Genomic DNA, 17506 nt, shown 5'->3' with positions numbered 1-17506 from the left:
CTAGGTAGACCTTGGGTACCAGGGTACCAGTGGAGGAAGTCTCCTTCCTTCCCAGAGTACCTCTCCCCCTCTCCCATTATTTCCTGGAAGGAATCAGACTGCCTCCTGTCTCCTGTCCTTGGCAGCCCCTTGACTTCCACCCTGAGATGCGTATGTCATCAGAACATCTAGTGGCGGCTCAGAAATCATGGCCAGGTTCAATATAAATTCCGTCTTGCTTAGGCAGCTTTGCATAATAACTCTCTGGAAAGTCCCCACCACAGGAGGAGGGATTTATTAGGTCTAGTGGGCCTGAACCTCTGCTGAATGGCATTGAAATCACAATGAGTTTTAGGGTTCAAATTCTTCATCTAATATGGCTTTCAACAAGGGTCACCCTTGTCCCCAAGTGTGCCTGTGTCTGGGCCATTATGAAGATCAGAGACACAGGTTGAATGAATGAATACATAGGCTTTGGGTAGGCCTCTTGGACATTTGTGAGGGACAAGGACTTCTGGGGGATTGGCCTGTGGCAGGTCAGGGCTGTCATTTTAATTGATGTGGCTTCCTGAGGTTTTCCAATGGGAACTAAGCTGAGTTGGAACCTCTCAGCTCTGCCTTTAAAACACAGCGTCCAAAGAGTTCTTGTCCCTTTCTTTTCTTTCTTTTTTTATTTAAAGATTTACTTATTTATTATATGTAAGTACACTGTAGCTGTCTTCAGACACACCAGAAGAGGGCGTCAGATCTCATTACAGATGGTTGTGAGCCACCATGTGGCTGCTGGGATTCGATCTCAGGACCTTCGGAAGAGCAGTCAGTGCTCCTCACTGCTGAGCCATCTCCCCAGCCCCCTCTTACCCTTTTCTTAGAGACGTGGGGGTGCACTTTTCAGCACTGAGTGCCTGGGAGTGAAGACTGGGCTGATCTCTAGTCAGAATCAGAACTAGTCTTCTAGCCTTGAACTACCCATCAGTCTCTTTGACAAACCCGAGTTTGAGAGTCATTGCTTAGAGCAGTGGGTCTCGACCTTCCTAGGGCTGTGACCCTTTCATACAGTTCCTCACGTTGTGGTGACAGCCCCCCCCCCAAATAATTTTCATTGTTACTTAGTAACAAATTTTTGCCACGGTTATGAATTATAATGTGTGTTTCCCGATGCTCTTAGGGGACCCCAGTGAAAGGGGCATCTCCTGTCAGGTGGAGGTGATCTATGTCTTCTAGGCTGGTCTGATGTCTGCATAAGCTTCCAAGGCTTGGAGAAAGAAAGGGAGTTTTAATGAGGAACAACACTGTCTGACAACTTAGCGGGATCTAGAAATGGCCTAGGAGACAAGCCTCTGGGCGTGTCTGTGGGCGATTTTACCCATTAGGTTAGGAGTAGAGAAGACTTTTTCTATACGGGTAGCACCATTCTGTGTGCAAGGATCCAGGCATCCAAAGGATGGGCCAGCTCAGCTGGGATGTTCATCCCTCTCTGCTTCCTTACTGTGTGTTCAATATGAGCAGCAGCCATACACACCTGCCTCCAGACCTTCCCTGCCACGGAGGGACTTCTTAAACTGTAAGCCGGAGCAAGCCTCACCTGTCCCCTTCCTTTACTGCTTTGGTCTTTTTTTGCAATGAGACACCTGAGTATGTCAGTAGCTCTGTGACTTCCTGCAGGGCAGCTTGGACTCTGGTGAACAAATGAACTTGCAGAGCTGAGGTGAACCCACACCTCCCTTTTAGGATAGGGAAGAAAACCAAAAACAAAACCATAGTGGGCTGTGATCTTGTAGGATGTTTGTTTTCAGATGTCTGCTCCTGTGTCTGGAGAAGCCAGGTATCCTCTGGTCCACGCCATGCTCAGACTTCTGCACACCTCACAACTGTGACACGTCCATCCTAGGGATGGTCTGTGTTGGAAGGCATTAATTAGACTGTAGATTAGGTATACATGAACAGAGACACATGAATGGAAACAAAAGGATCTTGGCAAGGTAATTTACTTTGGCAAAGGAGCGTGCAACAGCCCAAACTGGGCAAGCAAGGGTACCAGGGTGCAAACTTCACTTAACTTTTATCCTAACACAGCGCTGCAAGCGTGTCTCATTCCATTGTCGGGAGCTCGACCTCATGGTCTACTGCTGTTGGCTGGTGTATAGTTGGGGAAGGGTATTGTAGTCAAGTTTTAAGAATGTTTGGTATCTAAGGGCTAAGCAGGTGAGGCATGTACAAAGGTTTCACAAGATGAGGAAGAGGGGGCTAGAAATACTAGCCTTCAGTGGGTTAGCTTTTTATTTTTTTATTTTTTGTTTTTGGTTTCTTTTCTTTTTCCTTTCTTTTCTTCTTTTCTTCCTAACTTTTTTTTTTTTTTTTTTTTTTTTTTTTTTTTTTTTTTTTTTTTGAGACAGGGTTTCTCTGTGTAGTCCTGGCTGTCCTGAAACTCACTCTGTAGACCAGGCTGGCCTTGAACTCAGAGATCTGCCTGCCTCCTCCCCCTACTGAGTGCTGGGATTAAAGGTGTGCACTATTACCACCTGGCTGAGTCAGCCATCTCTGATAGAGTTTTGATAGGCATTCCAAGCAGACACTTATACTGATTTAATGTGCGTGGTTTGGGAACAGGCAAGAATACAACACTCTGGCCCCATCTTCAAGATACTCACAGTCTGAGTGTGAATGGAGTAAGGAAGACAGCAAAGAGCAGGAAAACAAAGTAGACTCAAAGATGTGGAACCAAAGTGCTTTAGGCAGGATAACCTGGGACCCTTCCTAGAAGAGTGAGGATTTCTGCTAGCCTCGAATCTGTTCAGATTAGCCAAACTATGTGTGGAAGGACATGAATATTTTTGTTGGCCATGTGGACCAGGCTCTCTGCTGCTTGTGTGCAGAAAAAGCATCAGATGAAGATTAACATCGATTGATTGCTTCTTCTGTTTACCCACTTACTCATCTATCAACTCGATGTGGCAGATTCCCTGTCCTGGGCTTCAGGACAGGGCAACAGATGCGTCAGGTGTGGCCTCTGGTTTTTAGAGTAGACTCTGCAAGGGAGGGGTCCTGCTGCATCATGTCCCAGCCGCCTTGCTCTCTAACGTAGGAGGTTCAGCTTGGGTTAGAAGTTTGAGCGGGTGTCTGACCATGTCAAATCCACTGCCAAAGTGAAGATTCCATGCGGGATGTGACATGCAGAGGACTAGCCAGCCTGCTCAGGCAGAGTTACTGCCGCAAAGTGGCAGAAAACAGGTTGTGCTTCAAGGAGAGGCGGCAGGAGACACTGGGTTGTAGGTATTCCTGCCTCGGTGTCCTGGATTCTAGCATATTAAGTCCTTCTGCTGGCCTACAGAATACTGAGTGTGAACCGCAGGGAAGGCACAGGGCCGGTGAGCCTGTGAGTGGTGTGGAGCTGAACAGGCTTGCCTGGTACCCAGCCTTTTATATGCCTGATCTCTTAGTCCCTGTAGCCTGGCAGAGGCAGAACATCACTGGAAGCCACTTTGAATTCTGTGCCATGGGGTAAAAGGCTAAAAGAAGGTTTAAGGAAGACTTCTCTTTGCCAGGATGGGACGAGAGGAGAGCAATGATGATTTCGGTCAGGGGTGGCTGCCATTAAGCCAGTCATTGGGTGATGAGCACTAACAGAGAGATTGTAGACTTTTGTACTTTCCCTGCTAAAGCTGCAAGTGGACAGGCCTCTAAACTGCAGACTTCCATGTGCATCCAACACTGCGGACTAAGTGTACGTATTGGGTATATGGGTTGTAGTTCAAGTGGAAATGCCTCCTCCCCTGGGCCAGTGGGAACAGGGTGGTCAGACAGAGCACAGCACAACTTCCTGGATACCAACTGTGTACCAGGTTCTGTGCTGGATGTAGGGAATGCCTCAGGCTCAAGTCCAGGATGTAGGGGATGCTGGCCTCCCTGATTCAGGTCACCTCCTTCACCCTGGAGCTGCTGGTCCCTGGGAGGCGGTCATAGCTCAACGTGAGCAGCTGTGTGCTGTGGCCCCCCTCAATCAATAGTTCTCTTGGGGGTTCACAGTCCAGTGAACCCCAACCATCAACAATCAGGGAAGGCATGCTAGACATTGAATTAGGTTTCAGTTGGTACAGTAATAGTATTGATGTTTTGGATGTAAGAAAATGATTGGGGAGAAAGGGTTTTAGAATCTCTCCCCTCTCCCTCTCCCCTGTCCCCTGTCCTCTGTCCCCTCTCCCTCTCCCTTTCTCCCTCCCCTGTCCCCTCTCCCTTCTCCCTCTCCCCTCTCCCCTCTTCCCTCTCCCTCTGTGGGGGCTTCTTGCATATGTCTTCAAGTATATATGTATGGGGACAAATATTTAATTTTTCATTTTTTGAGGTGGAATCTCATGCATCCCAGGCTGGCCTCAGGCTTGCCCTGTGACCAAGCACAACTTTGAATTTCTGCTCTGCCTGCCTTAATTTGGGATTAGAATCATGTGCCACAGTGCCCAGCATTTTTTTAAATGCAGGTTCTGGTAAATGCTTATAAGACAAGCATTTACCAGGCTGAACTATCCCGTCAGCCCCTCCTATGTTTATTCTTTCTTTAATCTTCATCCGATTCTTCAGTTACCATCCTCATGACCTAATTACTTCTAAAGGCTCCATGGCTCTATATACAGATACCATAATCTGGTGGGTCAGGACATTAGCTTTTTTTTGCATGTGGGGTGACATAATTCAGTCTGACCTAGTGGTTAGCTCTTCTTTCAAGGGCCGATTCTATGAGCAGTACAGCATCAAGGGGTTTAAAATGGTTCCCTTCCCCTGTCAAAAACTGCCCGTTAGCTTTTGAGGGCTTATTGAAAGCTAAGTGAGAGCAGAGCTTCCTGTGTCAGTTACACATGCTGACATGCAAAGAGCAGGGTGTTAGTGCTCTGGAGGTGAGTTTCATGTGTGTTTGCAGGTGGCTGGGAAAGGCAGGTGGGTGAGGCTGTGGGCAGGCAGGAGGGGAGCAGCAGGGCAGACAGAGGCACCACAGAGGGTGGAAGCTGGAGAGGAGGAGGATCAAAAGTATCTCTGGCCAGGGTTGCTCAAGTCCTGCTTGTCTCTGTTTACAGGCACAAACAGTAGGCCAAGGTTGTCCTGTAACAGCCAAAGGGGACCTGAGGCCACATGATATGAGAGAATAGACAAGAACTCTGGAAAGTGACACAACACAGTGCCAGACAGGGTGAGGGCAGCTCCATGGGTGGGGAACAGTGACCCCCTCTTTGTCGCCCCCCCCCCCCGAGAAGAATGAGAGCTGGGGAGGAAAGAAGCTCTTGGCAGAAGATGAGGAGTTTGCTTTTTGAACATCCCTCAACTGAAGACAGAGATGGGCTATGTAGCCCAGGGTGGCCTTGAACTCGTAACCCTTTTGTTTCCATTGCATAGATACTGAGATGGTAGGCATGCTCCGTCACGCCTGGGTGGGCATGTATTTGAAGTACGACGCAACACATGTCCTTAGTTATGAGCACAGGACCTGTGGGACAATCAGGACGAGTGTCTGCTTGGAGGACTGGACCTGAGCATGATCTCATGGCAGTGACAGGAAGTTGATCAGGTGACCAGGTTCTCTGGAACAGGAGGTTGAATGGGGAGCAGAGGGCCCTCCTGACCCTGGACTTCATCTCCCTATAGACACGCTCAAAAAAAGTCCCTGGATATCCAGTTTTTAGAGCTGGACTGGACCCCTCTGTCCATTTGTGACCAAAAAGGGACCTCTCGCCCCTCACGAAGCCCTCTAGAGCCTAGCAGCTGGTGTTCCAGACTAGAAGGCTTTTCAGAGCCCAGCCAATGTCTCGCCTTTGTTTCTGATTGCAGGCTTTAGTGGCCTGGGGTCAATGCTTGATGAGGACATCACTCTAACCTGTCTGGTGCCAGCTTCCTCCGGCCCAAGACATCAATCATGCCTTGGTAATCTAGCCCCCGTGGTCTGGTAAAGACAGGTGATGGCTGAGGCTGGTCCATGCCTGCTCCAGCCTGGGGCACACTGGTCACAACTCCACAAAATGAGTCATTTGCTGCCAGCCGGTCCCTATTCCTTCTGCCCCCCCCCGCCCCCCCCCCCCCGTGGCTTTAATGCAAATGTCACCCATGGGGTGGAACCTTTCCTTCTGGGACTTTGTTTATTTATTTATTCATTTATGAATTCCATATTGGAAAGGACATTTGTAAGGAAAGGACCCGCGTAAAGGTGGAAGGCGAGAACTCCGACACCACTCAGTATTTGATATTTATCACAAGTTTCACTCATACAAAGATTTCACTTTTGAAAATACACACGTCTGTCCCCCGTGTCTCCCCCCCCCCCCCCCAGCGTGCCTCTTAGTACTGACCTGCGTGCTCACAGAGTGGAAAGGACTTAAGATCAAGCCCGTTTGCACGGGGTCATGGCTTTCTTCCCCTGTCTCCTCCAGTCGGTGTAAGGCACAGACATTGGCCAACTTCACTATTTGTTCTTAGTAAGTTCGCTTTCTTGTTCCTTTCGTGTGGACCAAAGCTGTTGGAAGTGAAGAACATGGCAGGGAAGTTCACCTTGAAGTCTTACCGTGTGTTTTCTTTGCTTCCAGAAGTCCATCCGGAAGAAGGAAAAGCCCATTTCCTCTAGGAGATGAATGTTTTTTTTGTTTAGTTTAGTTTAGTTTTTGTTTGTTTGTTTGTTTGTTTGTTTTTTTCGAGACAGGGTTTCTCTGTATAGCCCTTGCTGTCCTGGAGCTCACTTTGTAGACCAGGCTGGCCTCGAACTCAGAAATCCACCTGCCTCTGCCTCCCGAGTGCTGGGATCAAAGGCGTGTGCCTCCATGCCCGGCTTTAGGAGATGAATTTTACTGCACTTGTGGACTTCATTTTATGTCCCTACTTCCCCCGCCCCCGAATTTCTTAGATTGAACTAGTTAACATTTTTTTTTTTAAAGATCATACGATGAGCCTGGATTGGTGGTGGTACACACCTGTAGTCTTGGCCCTTGGAAGGCTGAGGTAGGAACATGGGCTACATGGTGAGGTCCTGTTTAAAACAAACAATGGACAATGGGAAACCTCGCTCTCTTGTATTCTGACCAGTTCCCATCACTATGGCGGTGGCCCCTGGCCAGGCTGTATCATCTTGTGTGGGTTGAACTGCCCGTGAAAGCTCCCATTCCTCTGAGATGCTTTGCCTTAGCTGGGGGATGGGGGAGCCATCCAGGCTGGTGTGACACAGGCAAACCCTCCGTCGGAAATGTTCTTCATTTTTGATCAATCTCATGGTCCTTGTTAGTATCTTTGATTACACTGGATTACATGCTATTCCGTTTTATAGCATTTTAATGGGCTTTCAGCTCCCCTCCCCAGGTCATTTCCAGCTGTGTGGTGTTTAGGATTTGATGGCAGTTTGGTTCTGTAACTGCCAGGACACCTTCTGTGCAGGCTGGCCCTTCTGCGTGAGTGCCAGGCTCTTCAGAGGTGAAGAGTGAGAGGAGCCTTGTTTGTTTCCCAGGCGCTTGCCAACGATTAAATGACAACAAATGAAACCTCCCATGGCTGTATCCCCCAATTGTAATATGTTTGTTTTAAATCCTTTGGTTGGGGGCTGGTGAGATGACCCAGTGGGTAGAGGCTATTGCTGAGCAAGCCTGCCCACCTCAATTCCATCCTTATTGGAGGGCCAGAGCTGCTTCTGCAAAGTTGACCTCTGACCTCCACACAGTGCCCTGCCCCCACACTCACACACTAGTAATGGTCATGATAAATCTTTAATAGGATCTGACCCATTGACTTAAAAAAAAAACAAACCAAAAACCTTGGTTTCTAACAAACAGTATGGAATGTGCTGTGATTAGAAACCCGTGTATTGCTGTTGGGACTGTGAAATGGCCCAGGCGCTGAGAATAACAGAAAGATACTTAAAAAAAAAAATTCCAGATGGTCCATCAAATCTACTCTTGGGCCTGAACTCAAAATAGTTGAAAGTATAGGCTTGATATTTGTACCTGTATGTCTGCAGGTAGGTCTGTATTTCTCTAGAGAGTATAGCCATATTCATAGTGACTTAAGCATGAAAGCAATCCACGTCTTCATTGACCACTGAGCTGATAAGCAGAGTATGGGATATGGAAATAGTCTACAACAGATGGGGATTCTGACACTGTTAGTTACAGCATGGACGGATCTAGAATGCTGTAATATGCTAAGTGCAATATGCTGTCCTCTGTCACAATGACAGAGGCAGACAGTGGCGGGCAGGACTGGGGGAAGGAGGAAGAATGACTGTTTAATGCTTGTTTAGTTCTGCTTTGAGGAATGAAGAGTTCTGGAAATGGACGGTGCTGCCAGTTGTACAACAGAAGAACTCTCGATACCTGTTATGATTTGAGTGTAGCTATTCCCCATGGGCCCTGAGTTTGGCTCTTGGTCCCCAGGTGGTGGTATATTTTGGTAATTGTACAACCTCTGGGAGGGAGGGACTGGCTAGAGGAAATGGAGCAGACATTTATAACAGTGCTTCAAATGACTTAACTCAGTTCTCCAGTTTGCCCTCACAATCTTTGTGGCCCCTCCTCTTCCTGCCTTCATGTCCCTCCCCTTCCTGCCTCCCATGTCCATGTCCCTCCTGTTTCTGCCTCCACGCCTCTCTATCCACAAGGCTCAGGTTCTCCTGCCAGAGGTTATGCTGTTGTATTTGGGTTTCTCTCTTAGCTCTTGCCCTAGATGGACCTGTGTTTTATATGTTAGGTTTTTGCTTTCACTGGTTTTTTATCTGCTCAATTATATCATTGTCATGGGTTGTGTTTTTTTTTTTGTTTGTTTGTTTTGCCTTGACATTATGTTTACTGAGTAAGATCATCACTTGTCCATCAAAGATTCACAGATATAAAATTGACTGTTTAGTCAGATTACCACCCTGCAAACCAGGATAGTTTTTTATTTGTGGGTTCAACTTTGGGCATTGACTTGCTTTGAGTTCAATTATTATTATTATTATTAATTTTTAAGTTAAAAGTGTATGTGTGTATATGTGTGTGTGTGTGTGTGTGTGTGTGTTTATGCCACATACATGGTTCATGTCTGTGGAGACCTGAAGAGGACATTAAATTCCCCGGAGCTGGCATTACAGGTGGTTTTGAGCTGCCTGAACTGGATACTAGGAACCAAACTCAGGGCTCCTGGAAGAGCAGTGAGTGCTCTTAACATCTGAGCCCTCTTTGTGGCCTCACTATTATTCTCTGACAGTTTTATACACCTGATGCATTCTCATCTCTCTTACCCACTACCACCTGTCTTGTAGCTTGCTTACCCTCATCAGCCTTCCATATACAAGTTCCTGTCACACAATCTTGTCTCTTGGTTTTGTGACCTACTATGTTTAACCAGGGCTATGTGGCCATGGGTGTGGGGCTCTGCACTGGGGCTTAGTGGACTCACTTTAGTAGGTATACAATTAAAGACAGTGACTCCCCCTTCCATAGCATCCCTCAGCAATTTCCAGGGGAGGGGAGTCCCACATTAGTTTAAATGCCTCTCTTGCTTGTTTTTTTGAGCAGAGAAAGTTAATTATCTTAATCTGTGGGCTTAGAAGATCTACACGTGCCCTTCCTCACATGCTTTTTACAGTGAATAGCTGTACCTCCATGGGACATCTCCTCTGCTCGTGTAGTCTTTATCCTAAATGCTTTATTCTAAATTCTCCGTCATAATGGGAGTCTGGGTGTGCTTTGCAACTTCTGAGAACAAAGTGTGGGGGATGCGAAAAGAGAGGGCTCTGGCAGCTGGATGTTCTAAGTCCTAAGCAGAACATTGCTATAGAATGTCCCACCTCCAGGGACATCTTAGCATCTTAGTACAGGGCTGGTCACGTTTACTGGTGGTTTGCTCTTTGGGGCCCATTTTAAAGGAGTCTCTAAGTGACCTGGTAGATTTGGGACAGAAAATGGAATCTGGTAGAGATTTGATGACAATTTGTATTTTGTCCCTTAATAGGGCTCTTGGTGCTCATTGGCTTGATTGCCATAAATGCAGCTCTTCTGGAGCGACGGTAGGGGACCGCTTCCCTCCGGTTGTGTTTCTACTTCCTCTGGTCTCACCCCATTGCTCTCTTGTTTTCTGTAGGCTTGGGGACCAGTTCTACAAGGAAGCCATTGAGCACTGCCGGAGCTACAACTCGAGGCTGTGTGCAGAGCGGAGCGTGCGTCTCCCCTTCCTGGACTCGCAGACTGGGGTGGCTCAGAACAACTGCTACATCTGGATGGAGAAGAGGCACCGAGGCCCGGGTAAGTCATGCAACTCCCAGCATGCACAGCGGCTCCAGCTTGGAGGAAGGAATACAATGGTGTCTGGGAGTTCACACAGCTGGGCCGGGTTGGGAGTTAGATAAGCTAGGCTCACAGTGAAGAAATTTAGCTGTGTATACAGTTTATCCAAGGGACCAGACAAAGATGATGTGAGGTATTTATCTCAAAGAAGTCCAAAGAAAGCAGTCTTCATTTTCCACCCTCGGGTGTTGGCTAAAATCTGTAAATGTGTTTAGCTGTGGGTGAGGCTTAGTTTTGTCATCAGAACTCTGTCCCTGAGGCTTGTCATCTGTGGAGTGTGGATAATCTCAGTATTTACTACACGGAGTTTATCAGGATTAAATGGAAATATCTATAAACAACTCAACATACTATATGCTCTAAAATGTTGAATATTATCATTGTCATGACTGTGATTCTAAACTTCTGGGCTTCTAAGAATAGAATAAAACCCACTGGTGTAGATTAGGGAGATAGCTAGTTCTAGAGATGCATTTTTCTGTGGTCATATTTACTTATGTTAAAATATGTGTGTGTGTGCTCACATGCATGTGTCTATACCTGTTTCCATGTGTGCCTAGGGTGCACGCATGCATGCATGTGTGTGTGTGTTACATGTGTGCATGCAAGTACCTTCCTTACTTAGTTGTTCTTCATCCTGTTTTTTGAAACAGGGTTTATCACTTTTGCCAGGAGCTTGCTGATTCAGCTTGGCTGTCTGGCCAGTGAGCCCCAGGGATCTGCCTGTTCCCCCACCCTCCCCAGCTCTGGGATTAAAAGTGTGTGCATTTATATGGTTTCTAGGGATTGAACTAGGTTCCATACTTTCATGGTAAGCACATTGCTGACCGAGCCATCTTTGTAAACCCCCTCCCTGTTTTCGGTAAGGTCTCACATAGCCCAGGCTGCTCTAACTTTCTACAGAGCCAGTGACGACCAGGAACTCTTCCTGATCCTCTCACCTCTACCTCTTGGGCTGGGCTTTGTAGGCCTCTGCCGCCACTCCTGATTCTTCATGAGTATGGTCAACAAACTTTTTCTGTTGTTTTGAAAAGTTTTATATTTATGTAAAATTCAGATAATGGCAAAATAAAATCAGAATCCGCACGGCCAAGCTCCACAACAGGCAGCTCGTGGCTGACTGTCTCATCTACGCTTAGCTTTCACCTTTCTCCCTGACTCCGGAGGACTTTGAAGTAGATCTGGGACAGCACATCATGTCACGTATAAATACTCTGGACTTAAAATGTCAAACTAGTTGGGTGCCGTGGGACATGCCTGAAATCACGGTGGTTAGGAAGCTGAGACAAGAGGATTGCAAGTGTGCCTGAGATGCAGGACAAGCCTCTGCCTGAGAGGACAAAGGAGAAGATCAAGCCAGCCCAGGACCACTACCTAATCAAATGGTCAACATCCATTTCTCCTGCTACCTCTAGCGTAAGCCAGGGTCCAGACAGGATTCCTGCATTGCAACTGTGACACTGCCCTTAGACATCTGCAGGCTTCGTTGAGACTCTTTCTCCCTTGTATGTTATTTGTTGAAGAAACTGGGTTGTTTGCACTGTAGGGTTTCCCAGAGCTCAGATTTGCTGATTGCATCCCCATGGTGTTATTGCTGTGAATTGGTAATTAGGTCTGGAGACTTATTCAGGCTTGCTCTCTCTCTCTCTCTCTCTCTCTCTCTCTCTCTCTCTCTCTCTCTCTCTCTCTCTCTCTCTCTGGCAAAAGCAGTACAGGTGGTAGTTTGGGCTTTCACCAGGAGGCTCATGCAGTCTGATTATCTCCTTTCACTCACGTTACCAGCCCTTCTTGATAACTATCCAGATTCTTATTCCATTAAAGAGTTGCAAAGAACCCCCCCCCCCCCCAAACCAACCAAACAAAAACCCAGTGTGGCATTTGATTAGAGGCCATGGTGGTTTTTTATTTATTCGCTCTCCAGCCTCTGTAAAGAAAACCATCCCCTCATTAAAACTTTGGTTATTATGAGGTGCAGCTGACAGGAGGTAAATGAGGTTTCCCTTGTATTTATTTACCAGTTTTCAGAATAACGAGTTGGTTCCTCCGTCTTGTCCAAAGTTGATCAATGTGGTTATTTTAAGCGCTATCATGAACTCGGACTTAAGCCCGTTTGATGCACTTTAACCCACTGCAGTCGTTATTCTGATTGATGCTTACGCTGTCCCATCTTTGTCCAGAAGGGCTTTGGAAATGGCCTCAGTTCCTTCTGATGGCTTCCTTGCCCTCCTGATATTGGGACAAATCGATGTTATCTCACCTTGTGCACTTCCTGCCTTAGACCTAGATGGAAGTGCTTCTCCTAGAAGCCCTGGTTTTTTGTCTTCATAGATGCTCTGAAATGACCATCTATGCTCACTCAGTTGATCATGATTTCTCGGACTTTTAGTCAGCATCCCATGAAGTATGATATTTTTAAGTGAAAGCTATTGAATTATACTATTTCCTAGCCAATTCAGTTTTAAATAGTTTGTTTTTAACTATATTTATCCTATATCCCTTTTCTCAGATACCCACCACACACACACACACACACACAGAGTGCATGCATGAGCATATCTACCACACACGTACATACACATGTATGCAAATGCATGCATAAATACACACATATGCATATAACCCTGAACCTGGATTTAATGATGTGGACACCCTTGCTTCATCGCATACAGAGCGCACAATAGGCACATCGGCAGTTCAGTAACAGCAGGGCTATTTGTAGTAAGAATCCTGGACAGGGCTTAACAGTTTTTCTTTTTGCACTTTGTATCTCTTGCCCTCCTTAGGTTGTGGTGCCAAGCCCCTGTGCCTCAAAGTCACTTCAGATAGATAGTCTTCTGTGTTAGTTGTGACAGTAGGTCTTCTACATAGTTGGATTTGTAGGTTTCATTTTGGTTTTACTTGTTAAGGATTGATCTGTTTAGAGGATTCATAGAATTTCTTTTCTTTTCTTTTCTTTTCTTTTCTTTTCTTTTCTTTTCTTTTTGTTTTTGTTTTTCAAGACGGGGTTTCTCTGTAGCCCTGGCTGTCCTGGAACTCACTTTGTAGACCAGGCTGGCCTTGAACTCAGAAATCCTGGAACTCACTTTGTAGACCACGCTGGCCTTGAACTCAGAAATCCGCCTGCCTCTGCTTCCCAAGTGCTGGGATTAAAGGAGTGTGCCACCACACCCAGCGAATTTCTTTTCTTAAAATTAGCTTCTTGGGGGCTGGAGAGAGGGCTCAGTGGTTAAGAGCACTGACTGCTCTTCCAGAGGTCCTGAGTTCAATTCCCAGCAACCACATGGTGGCTCACAACCATCTGTAATGAGATCTGATGCCCTCTTCTGGTGTATCTGAAGACAGCTACAATGTACTTATATATAATAAATAAATCTTAAAAAAAAATTAGCTTCTCATATTAAGTCGCCATATACCTCCTGGGAATTGCACACGGCACCTAGAACACCTTTCTGGTTTTCGTTCACTTTCCCCAAAGATCACACCAGAAGTTGATAACGGTAAAATGTGTGTGAGAAGTGTGAGAAGCTTTTGCCTTTCTCTCTCTCTCTCTCTCTCTCTTTCTTTCTTTCTTTCTTTCTTTCTTTCTTTCTTTCTTTCTTTCTTTCTTTCTTTCTCTTTCTTATTATTTAAAACAATTTTAAAATGAAAATATATCTCTATCATGTTCTTCCCTCCCCCAAATCCTTCCAGATCCCTTCCCCCTTCCTGGCCTGCCATCTTTAAGTTCTTTTTCAAAAAATGGACAAAACTCTAAGACAGAAACAAATCCCCCAAACCAAGAAAACAAAATAATAATAAAAACCCACCAAACTATAACCAAATAAAGACACAAGTGCACACACATACACACACACAACATACATACACACATACACAACATACATACACACACAACATACATACACACAACATACATACACACATACACACATACACACACATACACACATACACACATATACACACACATATACACACACACAAAACTGAGGAGTCTATTATATGTTGTTCAACTACTCCTTAACATGAACATCTGCCCTGGAGTGGTTGATATTCCCAGTGTCACTCCACTGGAGAAAACTTGATTTTCCTGCTCTCAGCAGGTGTGACAGTTGTTAACTTTTACCCTAGTGTATAGGTTTTCATTCATTCATTCATTCATTCAAAAAATATAAAATAGTATATAATAAGAAAAGACAAAAACTATGCCATTGAAGTTGGACAAGACAAACCAAGAGAAGGAAAAGAGCCCCAAAGAAGACACAAGAAACAGAGATCCACTCATTCACACACACACACACACACACACACACACACACACAAACACACAAGAGTCCCATAGAAACACTAAGCTGGAAGCCGTAATATAAGTGCAGAAGACCTGGTGTAGACCTGAGCAGGTCCTGTGCATGCCACTTCAGTCTCTGTGAGTTCACATGAACTTTGCTCATTGATTTAGAGGGTCTTAGTTTTTCTTTGTGTCCTTTATCACCCCCTGGCTCATACACCCCACCTCCTCTTCCATGGGGTTTCCTGGAAATCCTGTCATTTTATCCCATGTAACCAATACTATAATCAAGACAGGAAACTCCTCAGTGCAAAGATCTCTTTCATATAACTAGTTCATAGCCACACCCAACCTTTCATCTCATCAGGTCCGCTTACCAAATTCATTTATAAGCTAGCTGTCCTACAGACCAGTTAACTCAGTTGGATAGATGGTGGCACTAATAAAATAGCCATTTTTAAAATAAACATTTTCTCTCTACTGATGAGCACATCAAATCATCAAACACAATTTTCAGTGCTTGAAGAATGCTTATCGAATTTACTTAAAGATCTGTGATAAGGGTTAGATTGCCTTTGTTGGAGAACATGTTTATTTTTCCTTTATTCCCAAGGAATACTTGTGCTAGGTATAAAATTACAAATCGATTGTCTTTTCTGTGTAGCATTTGAAAGACTTGCCATGTCTTAAGATGGCTAGTGATGAGAAATCTGCTGCCAGTCATGTGGCGTCTCCCTTGTATGAGAATCGTCATTTCTTTTCACTGTTGTCAAGGGTTTTCTTTGCTTTTATTTTCAAAAATCTAATGTTGATGTGCCTTGGAATAGATTTATTCAAATCTATTCTGTTTGAAGCTTACTTGGAGTTTTGGGCCTGCTTTTTTGTTTGTTTTTGTTTTCTCTCCAAGTTTGAGAGATTTGTTGGCAATTATCTTCAGCCCCATTCACTTTTCTTTTGGGATGCCAAGAGCACACTTGCTAGGTCTCTTGTTACAGCCCTAGATCTGCCCTCTTTGTTCCCTAGGTTCTTTTTTTGGTTTAAAAATTTAAACCTTTGTTGTTATGTGTATGGGTGTTCTGCTTGAATGAATGTAAGCATACTACATGTGTGTAGTGCTTGCAGATGCCAGTAGGGGGCCCTAGATCCCCCAGAATTGGAATCAGACACTTGTGTGCTGCCACGTGGGTGCTGGGAGTCAATCTGGTTCTTCTAGAGAGCAATTGTGTTCTTAACTGCCGACCCATCTCTGTAACACCCCCCCCCCACCCCATCGCTGCAGCCCCTGAGATTCTATTCATTTTTGTTTTTCAGTTCCTCAGATAGAACAATTTCTATAATTTCTCTTTTATTTTCCTCCTTTGGATTCTGCTAATGAGCTTCATTCATGGGAATTTTTTTTGCTTCTTTGATTACAATTGTTCATCTCGATTTCCTGTTTGGTTCTTGTATCTTTTGTGTTTTATTCTTTTTTCTATTTTTCTTTTATTAAAAATAGAACGTTTTCATACAGTATATTTTAATTTTAGTTTTCCCTCTTGGAACTCCTCTGAGATCCTTTCCCACTCCCTCTCTGATCCAAATCCACATCCTTTCTGTCTCTAGTTAGAAAACAGGCATCTAAAAATTAATAAAATAAAGTAAGATAAAACAACAAACAAACTAGAAAAGGAACAAACAAACAAAAAACACAAACTGAAACAAAGGAAAAGCACAAGAAACATACAAATGTAGAAGACAGCCACAAGAACAGAATGCCAAATCTAACAACAAAAATAAAAGGAAGGAACAATTACTTTTCCTTAATATCTCTTAATATCAATGGACTCAACTTCCCAATAAAAAGACATAGACTAACAGACTGGCTATACAAACAGGACCCAACATTTTGCTGCTTACAGGAAACTCATCTCAGAGAAAAAGATAGACACTACCTCAGAATGAAAGGCTGGAAAACAATTTTCCAAGCAAATGGTAGGAAGAAACAAGCTGGAGTAGCCATCCTAATATCTAATAAAATCGACTTCCAACCCAAAGTCATCAAAAAAGACAAGGAAGGGCACTTCATACTCATCAAAGGTAAAATCCTCCAAGAGGAACTATCAATTATGAATATCTATGCTCCAAATACAAGGGCAGCCACATTCATTAAAGAAACTTTAGTAAAGCTCAAAGCACACATTGCACCTCACACAATAATAGTGGGAGACTTCAACACACCGCTTTCACCAATGGACAGATCATGGAAGCAGAAACTAAACAGGGACACAGTGAAACTAACAGAGGTTATGAAACAAATGGATCTGACAGATATCTACAGAACATTTTATCCTAAAACAAAAGGATATACCTTCTTCTCAGGACCTCGTGGTATCTTCTCCAAAATTGACCACATAATTGGTTACAAAACAAGCTTCAACATATACAAAAATATTGAAATTGTCCCATGCATCCTATCAGATCACCATGGACTAAGGCTTCAATAACAAAATAAATAATAGAAAGCCAACACACACGTGGAAACAACACTCTTCTCAATGATACCTTGGTCAAGGAAGGAATAAAGAAAGAAATTAAGGACTTTTTGGAGTTTAATGAAAATGAAGCCACAACATACCCAAACTTATGGGACACAATGAAAGCATTTCTAAGAGGAAAACTCATAGCTCCGAGTGCCTCCAAAAAGAAACTAGAGAGAGCACACATTAGCAGCTTGACAACACACCTAAAAGCTCTAGAACAAAAGGAAGCAAATTCACCCAAGAGAGTAGACAGCTGGAAATAATCAAACTCAGGGGTGAAATCAACCAAGTGGAAACAAGAAGAACTATTCAAAGAATCAACCAATCGAGGAGCTGGTTCTTTGAGAAAATCAACAAGATAGATAAACCCTTAGCCAGACTCACTAGAGGGCACAGGGAAAGTATTCTAATTAACAAAATCAGAAATGAAAAGGGAG

At 44.6% G+C, this 17506-nt stretch overlaps 1 protein-coding gene across 2 annotated transcripts in view; it reads left to right on the top strand.

Moving 5' to 3' along the window:
* The window catches only part of Dpf3 (double PHD fingers 3), a 278116-nt gene that overhangs the window by 108780 nt on the left and 151830 nt on the right, over nucleotides 1-17506 (top strand). For both annotated transcript variants that reach the window (XR_015045240.1, XM_021178797.3), the window contains exon 2: nucleotides 10060-10220. Coding sequence is in view for 1 of the 2 variants with exons in the window: in XM_021178797.3 (XP_021034456.1) it covers nucleotides 10060-10220 (161 nt within the window). In the remaining variant the exon portion in view is untranslated. The remainder of the gene's footprint in view (nucleotides 1-10059; nucleotides 10221-17506) is intronic.

The sequence above is a fragment of the Mus caroli genome, unplaced genomic scaffold (assembly GCF_978045245.1).
Source record: "Mus caroli unplaced genomic scaffold, Mus_caroli_1 scaffold_14, whole genome shotgun sequence".
In the NCBI taxonomy this organism is placed as follows: domain Eukaryota; kingdom Metazoa; phylum Chordata; class Mammalia; order Rodentia; family Muridae; genus Mus; species Mus caroli.
This window is presented reverse-complemented; position numbering and strand designations above follow the sequence as displayed.